At 37.5% G+C, this 11,018-nt stretch overlaps 1 protein-coding gene across 1 annotated transcript; it reads right to left on the bottom strand.

Moving 5' to 3' along the window:
• Window positions 1-2,053: 2,053 nt before the first annotated feature.
• On the bottom strand, window positions 2,054-3,012 carry LOC123857413 (olfactory receptor 6B9-like). Its single transcript, XM_045894224.2, has one exon. The coding sequence runs from the start codon at window positions 2,996-2,998 to the stop codon at window positions 2,054-2,056; it is 945 nt and encodes a 314-aa protein (XP_045750180.1). The 5' UTR covers window positions 2,999-3,012.
• Between the last annotated feature and the right edge of the window lie 8,006 nt (window positions 3,013-11,018).

An 11,018-nucleotide genomic window follows, 5' to 3' on the forward strand; every position in this document is an offset into this window, starting at 1 on the left:
CTGCTATTTATTTCTCTTGCCACTCAGCCTTTCCTATCTCTGCAACACCCGACCTTCACTCCTGCCCACTATTTTTCATTTAATTCCTTCAAGTGTTAGCCTAAATGCTACCTCTGCTGGAACATTTTCCCTTACTTGCATCATCACAGTTCTAACACTGAAGGTAATTGTGCCTTTATCTTCCCTACTCACCTCCGAGCTGTTTGAAGGAAGATTCTGTGTTTATTTTTGTTGTTGTTGTTGTTGACTAGTATATTCTCATGGGCTATCACAGTCCAAAGAATAGGAGCACAAAAAATACTGAATGAATGAGTGAATAAATGAAGGAACGAGGTTAAGCAAGATAATTTAGTATATTGTAAGCATTGAGTACATTAAGGTGACTAATATCATCAAAATGGATGTTTCATTTTGAGGATTAGTAAAAAACAAGGTGGAGTTGGTGTAGGTGGGAAAAGACTAGATATTATTGAGGTTCATGAATGCTAGAGTGATTCTAAAGTAATAATAATAAGTAGAATGAGTAGGTCCTATTTAATTCAAATTGAGAATTCTTAAGTGGTAAAGTAACATTGTAAGAGCAATATACATATGAGAAAGATTAGTCCACACATGTTGAATAACATTCAACATTCAGGAGACCAATTTTAGATGCCTACTTAAAGTGAATAGGATATAGAGAGGAAAGGTAGCTCTTTCTGATTTTTTTTTCATATTTTAGTTTCTGTTTTTTCTCAATTTCACTTTCAATTCTGTAGAATTCTCCCTGGTACATTTCTTTTTCTAATCAGCAGATCCCTCAATGGTATCTAACAATCTCATTTGTCTTAGAAAATTTTGTATTCATTTTTCACTTTATTTATGTGTAGGACATATTTTATATTGATATATTGAGGCTTTCAGCTCAAACATATATTGATGTAATGGTATTCCATTTGTTTGCTGATAATAGTCATATTACAGCATGGGAAGGCCATAAGAATTCAAGAGCCCAAAAGACAATTTCTCAAAAGACATATAACAACTGCAAAAGTTGCAGTAATACAAATTATCTCATCTCTCATGAAACTATTGATCCCATCCGTAGAATGAGAAATGAGCTATTATAGTCCTGGAAGGAGGCAACAATTGGAAAAAATTGTGAAATGATCAACAATATTATTTTTTTTTAAAGATTTTATTTATTTATTTGAGAGAGAGAGAATGAGAGAGAACACATGAGAGAGGATAGGGTCAGAGGGCAAAGCAGACTCCCTGCCGAGCAGGGAGCCCGATGCGGGACTCGATCCCAGGACTCCAGGATCATGACCTGAGCCGAAGGCAGTCGCTTAACCAACTGAGCCACCCAGGCACCCTCAACAATATTATTAATATCAGTGGTAGTTGGTCATCATTAACCCAATGCAATTATAAACATCATTATCACCACCATCCCTACGACCACCACCACTACCATACCATTATCAATTATCATAACATCTACACATATCTTACTGGCTGGATTGCTTCTTCCTTCCAGGCATCAATGTTTGTTAAATAATGTGCCCCTAGAGCTACTATCACAGACTCTTATATATAGAGAGAATCTAATACAGTGGATTGTGGAACTAGACTCCACAAGTTCAAATAATGGCTTTGATATTTATTAACGATGCAATGTTGATCAACTTATTTAACCTCTCCATGTATGTTTCAGTTTCCTGATCCATAAGATCAGGCAAATAATCATAACTAACTCATAGAGGTGTTATGAGAATAAAAGCGTTTATTATATGTAAAATGCCAATAACACCAACTTATATATGTCAAATATTTATTATTATTACTCTGCATGTCAAAGTAATTTTTAAATATATACAGTGTGTATTAAAAATAATTCAAAATTAAAGAAATACATAATGTGTCCTGTTTCTAGTTTTAATTTTTTCCTCTTTTCCCATGTGATTTCTTTAAGAATGTAGATTTATAGAATAACACTAATAAGCAGAACCATGAAGTGTCACAGGAATGACATCCTTGCCAAGACACTGTCTCCTCCTCAAGACAGCAGGGCTTAGCTGAGCAGGAGGCACTGTCCAACCCTCATGGTCTTTTTGATAGCATTTTTTACTTCCTGGTTCCTAAGGCAGTAGATGAACGGATTTAGCATGGGTGTGAGGACTGCATACACAGCTGAGATTAGTTTGTTGGAATTAAATGATGCAATAGCTCTGGGCCGAACATACATAAAAATCATGGCTGTATAATAAATTACGACTACAGTGAGGTGTGATGCACAGGTGGAGAAGGCTTTCTTCCTTCCCTGGGTGGAGGGTATCCTCAGAATGGTGGAGACTATGTAGACATAAGAAAGGACAGTGGTGATGAGTGGGAAGACAAGAATGACAATAGCCAAAGCAAAGTCCACTAGCTCAGCTGTGGACATGTCTTTGCAAGCCAGCTTGAGAATTGGTGAAATGTCACAGAAAAAGTGGTTCATGACATTAGAACCACAAAAGGCAACATGTGAAATGAAATAAACCTTGATGACAGAGACCATGAAACCACTCACATAGGAGAAAGCCACCAGCTGTACGCAATAACCTGTGGTCATAATGACTGGGTATTGGAGAGGGTGGCAGATGGCCACATAGCGGTCATAGGCCATGGCTGCCAGAAGCACACACTCAGTGCAGGCGAGTGCGATAAAGAAGTAGAGTTGAGTCATGCAACCGGTGAAGGAGATGCGCCATCTCTGTAGAAGGAATCCATCCAGCATCTTGGGGACAGTGACGGAGACATACCAGACCTCCAGAAAGGACAAGCTACTCAGGAAATAGTACATGGGTTTATGGAGGGAGCCAGTGATCCAAACAGTGAGCATGATGATAAGATTCTCTACTACCACCAGCAGGTAGACCACAAGGAAAAGGAAGAAGAGCAGGACTTGTAGCCATGGGGCAGTGGGGAAGCCCACCAGGATGAATTCACTGACCAGAGTGATATTTTTCCCCAGCATGACTAAAAGCACTGAGAGGTATTGAAGTCTTATATAACAGCACTACAAATAATGAAGATGATTATGCTACCAGACAAGAGACCAAAAGAAGTTAGTAAATCAGACTTTCCTGCAAATGACTCATAAAATAACTTCATCAACACAAAGTAATCTTTAAATGTGAAAGCACATATTTCCATCAAAGTTTTTTGTTGTTCTTTTTGTGTTTGTTTTTTATGAAAGTCTCCCAGAATCAAAATGCACTCCCAGAAACCAATATTGAACTGTATGTTAACTACCTAAAATTTAAATTAAAAAAAAATGCACTCCCACCCTTAATTCTCACTCCCCTGATTAAATATTTGAATGTCACTACCCATGTCATTCCCAGGTCCTTTGTCAATAAACATAGATAGTCTCTCCCTTGTTGGTTCCAGATCTCTGTTTAATTAGGAACTTATTGCCTGAAGATTTCTTTCCTCCCTAAAGGAAATGTGAGGGATAACCTCATGTCAGAAAAAGTTTCAAAGTTTAATATTTGGGTGATCCATTGGCTGTAGTCCTTTGATCAGCACAGTTTCTTCAGACTTTATTTGTGGAAATAAGAGATAGTAATTCTTGGAAAGTTCCTTAGTGACTCTCCAGTTGCTTTCAGATAAAAATGGAAATGTTTTCGATATCACACATAGGAGGCACTTCATATATTGATCCAGCCATGTATTTCTTCTGCCTCATCACTCATGACCCTCTAAATGGTTTCCATGATCCAGACATGCTCAACTAGTTTTTGCCCCCCAAACACACTAATCACCCTCACGCTTTGCTTACACTCTTCCCTCTTCTTATTGTGCCCATCCCCCAATCTTTATTGGCTGATTCAAGATTCAAGATTCCACTTAGAAGACATCTCACCAAAACTCAGTCAAGAGCTTCAAAAACATTTGCTCCCAGTGCACAACCCCTTCACATGTTGAGATTTCTCTCCATTACACTGCAGTTTTCTAAAACTCAGGGAGATGTTGGTAAAAGGGTATAAATTTCCAGTTACAAAATGAGTAAGCTCTGGGGATCTGATGTGCAGCAAGGTGACTGTAGTTAACAATACTGTATTACGTACTTGAAAGTTACTGAGAGTATATCTTAAGTATATCTTCTCACCATACACAAAAAGTGATAATTATGTGATATGATGGAGATACCACTTAACCTTATTGTGATAATAACTTCACAACATATGCATGTATCAAATCCTCACACTGTACACCTTAAACTTGCCCTTATATCTCAATAAAACTGGGGGAAAAAAACTTTGCCTTCATGACTGTGAACCCAATGCCTAGGATAGTGATTAGAAAATACATGAATATTAAATGAATATGGATTAACAAGTGAATTAATGAATCCCTTGGAGCTTTGGGATCCATAGGAAATAGATCAGTGGCAGAGGAATGTGAATTCAGGGTACTTTGCTGGCAGAAGGCATCTATCTATCAGGCTGCAGATCTTAAGCATAGCCTCAGCTTGCATATCCAGGGTATTGTCACAGCAAACATATCCACAGGGTCTGAAAACAGTGGATATGATCCCTGGTCTCAGGTTACTTGGTAGATTGGGTCTGAAAATATCATCCAGTGTCTCAGGTCTCCTAGAGGAGTAAGGAGAAAGGAGGCAGGAAGGCATGTGAATATAGTGTAAGGATAGGTAGCTCTTATAATGCTGGAAGAAAGCATATTTGTGAGGTAGCCCAACTATTTTAACCTGTGGTCCACAGGGTATCTTTTGAAAACACATGAATGAATGTGTCTCTCTGTTAAATATCACACTCATCCATAAAGATCCATAAAGACTGAGGTCAGGTCCTGCCTTTAGAACATTGCTCACTCCTGCCAAACACTTTGTCTGTCATACTCTTCACTTGACACACAGAAGGTGGGAGGCTGATCAGGGACTCATTGGACTAGAGATCTTCTGGCCATAGCTCATAACAAGGGACAGAAGAATGAGGCACTGAAATACATATTACTGACTCACTACCTCCTCTCCACAGCAGCATCTATCAGCAGAGCTCAGCCCTGCTTGCTGGATGGAAAGGGATTGTATTTTACCTCCAAGCCTCCTCCAACACCTTCAACCTGAAGTAGTTCATTAGTAAGCCATTTCTGGCCTAGTTTTTCAGTGCCTTTCACCTAATAATTTTCCTTGGGAAAAGCAACTGGTTCTGGGAGCAGAAAATAGTGAGCTTTCCCATGTTCTTGTCTCAGTGGGAAGAAGAAGAGACTTTTCTTCAGGGCATGTATAACATTCCACATTCTCACCATCAGCCACACAATTTCCCACACATTTACCTTTGTCTACTAGTTAAGAGCATTGACTTTAGAGTCAGAACAAGGCTATTAGGTGTGTCATCCCGAACAGAATATTCAACAATTATGGACTTAAAGATCCATTGCTGTGAAATAGAATAATGTTAATAATGCCTATCTTACTTGTTTGCTGTGAAAATAAATGTAATAATGCACGGAAATCACTTAACATAGGAATTGGTCCATGGTTTTTCTCTATAAGTGTTAGCTATTACTATATTATGTCACATTAGACTCACACATGCTAGTCACTCACATGTGTTCATATAAACACACAGACATTCATTCTCTCTCTCTTTTACTCATCTTTTTTCTGTTACATTCTGGGGGAAAAGGGAAGCCAAATTTCCCGAAAGGACTATAGCATCTTTGAAGAGCTCTGAGTTACAATCACTCATGCCTCTTTCTTATCCTCTCTCTAGAATATTGCTTTCATATATTCAAGCATACCCCTGTTACTTCATATTTTCCTCCACTTTTTGGCCATGGATGTACCTCTCAGCTGGTTTTATTTTGTATCATAGAGAAATGAAGAATTCTATCTTAACTATATTCTTTGTTTTCAGAACTGAAAGCACTAAGCTCTGGGGTCTCTTTTATGGTATCTGAGGAAATAAATCCTTTCGTTGTACTATAAAACCTTTTTTCCAGTCTTGTATGTGCTTATTTCCAAGAGACAACATGGACACCAACAGACTTCTTCTAGAATAAGAAACATATCTTTTGGGCCTGGTCCAACACCCAAAAGATCCCACAGCTGCCCACATTTCCCCAACCTTGGGTAAAGAAATAGTGAATCTTCATTTTCCCATTAATTCTCCACAATACCCTTTCTCCTGTCCATTCATGGTGCTTGTAGCCACTTCCCCCAAGTCCCTCTTCATCTTCCTTGGAACTTTCTTGAATCAAGATATCGGATCAACCAATCTCACCTGCAACTTTCAACCACTCACCATGGTCCACCTGCCCTCTCTTCAAGAGTGGAAAATTTTGCAGACATTTGCAACTAAACATGGAAAAGCAGACTGGCTTGCATATTTTTATACTTCACCTGGAGATCCACATCTGGTCTCTGCTTAGACTGCATGATAGGTATTGCAGCATTAAGACAAGTCTGGAGCTGAGGCAGGAGAATATATTTAACACTCACCTACAGCTTGCCCATGTCTTCTTCCCAGGAGGCTCACTGACAGTCTCTCCTGGCTCTAGGGAAACTCTGTATGTGCTGCTAAGACTATGTCCAGAGGATTTTGACAGGGAAGCTGAATCTCCATTTACCTACTAGTTCCTGTTTATACCTGGACCAAGTTTATTTATATCTGTGGGTGGGATGTGGCCCTTTTCTCTTACTACTATATGTAATTTAATGCAACACTAAGTTACTCAAAACCAGGATAAGAAACCTAACTAGGTTAATAAGATAACCAATACATCCATTTGCTTATTCACAAAATCACAATCAGCTTTTATTGAGCTTTTATCATGTGTAGGGTGCTGTGCTATATGTTATTTGGAATAAAAATATATAAGTCATGGTTTCTGTCCTTCAGGAACTTGTAGTATTCTAAGTAAAATAATAAATACACACTATAATGAGCATAGAATGTGACATGTACCAAAAGAGAGGTATAGCCATGCTCTAGGAACTCCAATGAGGGAGTAACTTAGGAATTTAGAAAAAGATTCAAGAGGTGTCATTCCAGACTCATACAGGAAGATAGTGTGGAAGTAGTGTGATGGGAAATAATTTAGGTTCAGCAGTCAGAAGATCCAGTTCCTAATCTAGGTTCTACCATTTTTAAGACCTTTGACCTTATAAAATTGTTTTTATTTCCCAGTTTATTCACCCATAAAATGGGATAACAATAATTCACTTGTTAACATCATATCATTAATGTTAATTTCAAAAGTAATATGTATATGAAAGCAATTTTTAAAAAAGATTTTATTTATTTATTGGACAGAGAGAGAGCACAAGCAGGGGGAGTGGCAGGCAGTGGGAGAGGGAGAAGCAAGCTTCCCGCTGAGCAGGGAGCCCGATGCAGGCTCGATCCCAGGACCCTGGGATCATGACCTGAGCTGAAGGCAAACGCTTAACAAACTGAGTCACCCAGGTACCCCTATGAGAGCAATTCTAAAACAGCTTTGTGATAACTACACAAATGTAAGATATTACCTGCGTTGGAATGTGAACCACAGCCATGAGTCGATCAGAAGAAATGAGGTGAGAGGGCTTTCAGTGTAGACAGACTAGCACAGGAAAGAGTACAGTGAGAAGTGAGACAATGTAATAATGAGGCCCCTGCAGTGTCTAGTGGTCACACCCACCAAACTTAGACTCCAGGAACTATTCAGTCATTTGATCAATGTTTGCGAAGCATGTGCTGTGAGCTAAGAGCAGTGTGAAATGACAACTCCTGTCTGTCAAGTTATTCACAGCTGAGTTAGCCCATAGACTCTGTTATTAATTGTTGTCTGTAACCATAAAATTAAGAATCAAGTGCTAGAAGTTTTGTTGTAATGAAGGCCTGGGAAATATACTTGTGTCTCTGTGAGTAACCAAAGGTGGAGTAAGGGAGTGAAGCAGGGGTTTAAAAAATGAGAAATCCTAGAGAAACTTTAGATCCTAGAAGGAACCTAAAGGTCTATGTGTGACTAATTAGAATTTTATGGAGAAGGATGGATCTAGCTCTTTCCCTACCCTCCCATATTCTTTGTCTAAAGGCATGTGGTGAGTTGGCACTAATTCTGGGAAGGCTGGGACCACTGGGTCCTCATGAAATGAGACTATGGAACATGAAAATCAGGGAGGGTAATTATCCCCTGAGGAATGACTCTAAGAGAAAATGAAAACACCTATAAGCCTTCTCTTCTCTGCAGGCATGAAACTGTCCACTCACATTTGCCAGCACCAAATGGTGCTGTCTGAAAGAACGGGTACAGTTTTGTTAGGGCTGCTAAATGTAAAGCAAGAACTATTTGTCAAATATACTCCAACTCTCTCTTATCAATCAGCAAAAGAAAACAGCATCAATATATGAATTTCATGAGACTTAAAAATCCAGTAAAATTTGAAAAAGAGGTTTTCAACATAACACATAAAAGCCAAATATTTGCTGTACATATTGCCATAAGCAAAAAGGGACAGCTTACTTTTAGTATTATGAAGTCACTGAAATCAATCAAGGTCTATTAAATTATTTGGTATAAAGAGGCCAATAATTTATTTCTCTTTTAAATAAAATTTTTAGGATAATATTCGTTTTACAGAAAAGTTTTAAAGATAGTAAAGAGAGTTCTCATACTCTTCTCCCCCAGTCTCAGTTTCCCCTAATATTGTCACATTACATTGCCCTGTACACTTTCAAAAGTAAGAAACCAAAACTGGTATATTATTGTTAACTAAACTCCTGGTCTTATTCAGATTTTACCAGTTTTTCCTTATCCTTTTTATGTCACAGGATCCACTCTAAGGTATCACATTCCATTTAAATATTTTGTCTCTTAAGTACCCTCTGATAATTTCGCAGTCTTTACTTATAAGGGCTTTTTAAGCAAAATAGGGTTTTCAGTGCTATAGAAGAACTGTTATTTCTAAAATGCTCTTTTCCAGAAAGGTTTTTGGATATTTTCTGACTTTGTTCAGTGTGAAATGTTAGCAAATTATAAAGGGATTTGATTTTAAAGTTCAAGTAAAAAAAAAAAATCACAATCTAAAATTCATCTGTGCAAGGTTTTATTGGGCAAGAAATTAAAATAAAGACCAAAAGGGGGGAAAAAAAGACCAAAAGGAAAACAGATCATATTGTGAAGAAACTTGAAAGGCAGACTAAGAAACTTGAAGTTTATAAAAGTTGATGGGAACCAGTAGATATTTTTGAGCATGGAAGCCCTCTATGTTGATCCTCACTTATTCTGTAGATGTGAGTTACCCTGGCCACTCTGAGTATCTGTCCTACCTGAAACACCCAGTCTGGATCAGTACTCTTATCTCTTGTAATGATGAAGGAGACTGGAGACATCCCCAGACACTGCTCTGGCAAAAGAGAACTATAAAAGAGTCACAGTATCTATGCAATATATATATATATTTTATTATTATGTTTAGTTAGCCAGTGTATAGTACATCATTAGTTTTTGATGTGGTGTTCAGTGATTTATTAGTTACATATAACACCCAGTGCATATCACAACACGTGCCCTCCTTAATACCCATCACCCTGTGCAATATTTTTAAAGAATGGCAGGCTATAAAAACGGTCTGAAACAAACAAGATCAAATGTAACAGGGATAAAATAAAGTCTTCTATGTAGGTTGAGGGCAGAATTAATTAATTAATGGAGGATGAGTGACACTTCATCTGACAATTAATAGTTTACTTGAAAAATCTTAGGTTTTGTGACATCAAATTCATTATGACCTATTAGGATCACCACACAACTATGAAAATGCAGTCCGAGTCAAGAGAAGTTTTGATCTTGCTGTAATTCACATGGACTCAAGCATCTTTTCATTCATTGTTATAGAAAAATGAATATATGCAGGAAACTGTGCTAAACACTTTTCCTATACCTGAAATAATTGGTTTTAAATTTTGAATTCAGAATTAGAGGTGTTTTTTAAAACTCAAAAAAATAATGCATCTCACTATAAAAAGCCTGGAAAATAAAGAAGAGCACAATGAAGGAAATCAATGTCATGTTTTTACTTCCTACTAATTGGAGTTAACCTATAAGGAGGTTCATATAATAGCTACAACAATGATGCCCAGAGGATGACACTCCAATCCCAGACGGTAACCCCATTTCAGAAATTTATTCTGTGGAGATAGTTGGGAGATGTGTTTTTGATGAACTTTTATCTAGTCATTATAAATATACATTATAATATAAATTATAATAACAATAAAATATAGAACATAAATTATAAAAATACTTATAAGGTTATGTAATTGTTTTGGCACAAAAAGATATGAATATTATTTTAGAATTTTAATAAGTAGCAACTAGCAAATAATGCTCGATTTCCTTGCTAGTAGCCTTTCATACTTTATTAAGCAGCAGAAAACTATGGAAAGACAGGCTGCAACAACAAAAGGTTCCCACATCTGGAGAGAGAAGCTTAATGTCAGCTGTTGTCTTCAGGGTTCTGGGTCTTGGGTAACTGTAGAGAGCTAAATTTCTAAAAATCATACTGAGATACCCTGTCACCATTTCTCTGTCCAGATGAATAAAGTTGTGTATCTTATTGGGTACGAAATGCTTATTTAAATAAATATGTTGGCAACAATACCTTTGCCACAGATTTCAGTTTATAAGAGTAACGGCTACATTGCATAGTTACAGCTAACATTTCAGTTAATTTCCTTCTAGTCTAATTTAAACTAATAAATAAGACTGATATTTTTTCTTTTTTTGAGATGGTCAGATTTTAGATATGTTTTTGCAGGTAGAACCAGCGTCCGCTTCAATGATATAACATCTGTGCTATCTCACAATATTCTTTGCTCAGAAAAGCCTATGCTTTGGCGTGCCTCGGTGGCTCAGTTGGTTATGTGTCCAACTCTTGATCTAAGCTCAGGTCATGACCTCAGGGTCATGAGTTCAAGCCAGGAGATGCTGGGCGTGGAGCCTACTTAAAAAAAATTTTTTTTTGAAAGCCTATGCTTGGTTTTATG

This window comes from Mirounga angustirostris, unplaced genomic scaffold (genome assembly GCF_029215605.1).
Source record: "Mirounga angustirostris isolate CCGP_5_RB_7025 unplaced genomic scaffold, mMirAng1.0.hap1 SCAF_13, whole genome shotgun sequence".
NCBI classification, from domain to species: domain Eukaryota; kingdom Metazoa; phylum Chordata; class Mammalia; order Carnivora; family Phocidae; genus Mirounga; species Mirounga angustirostris.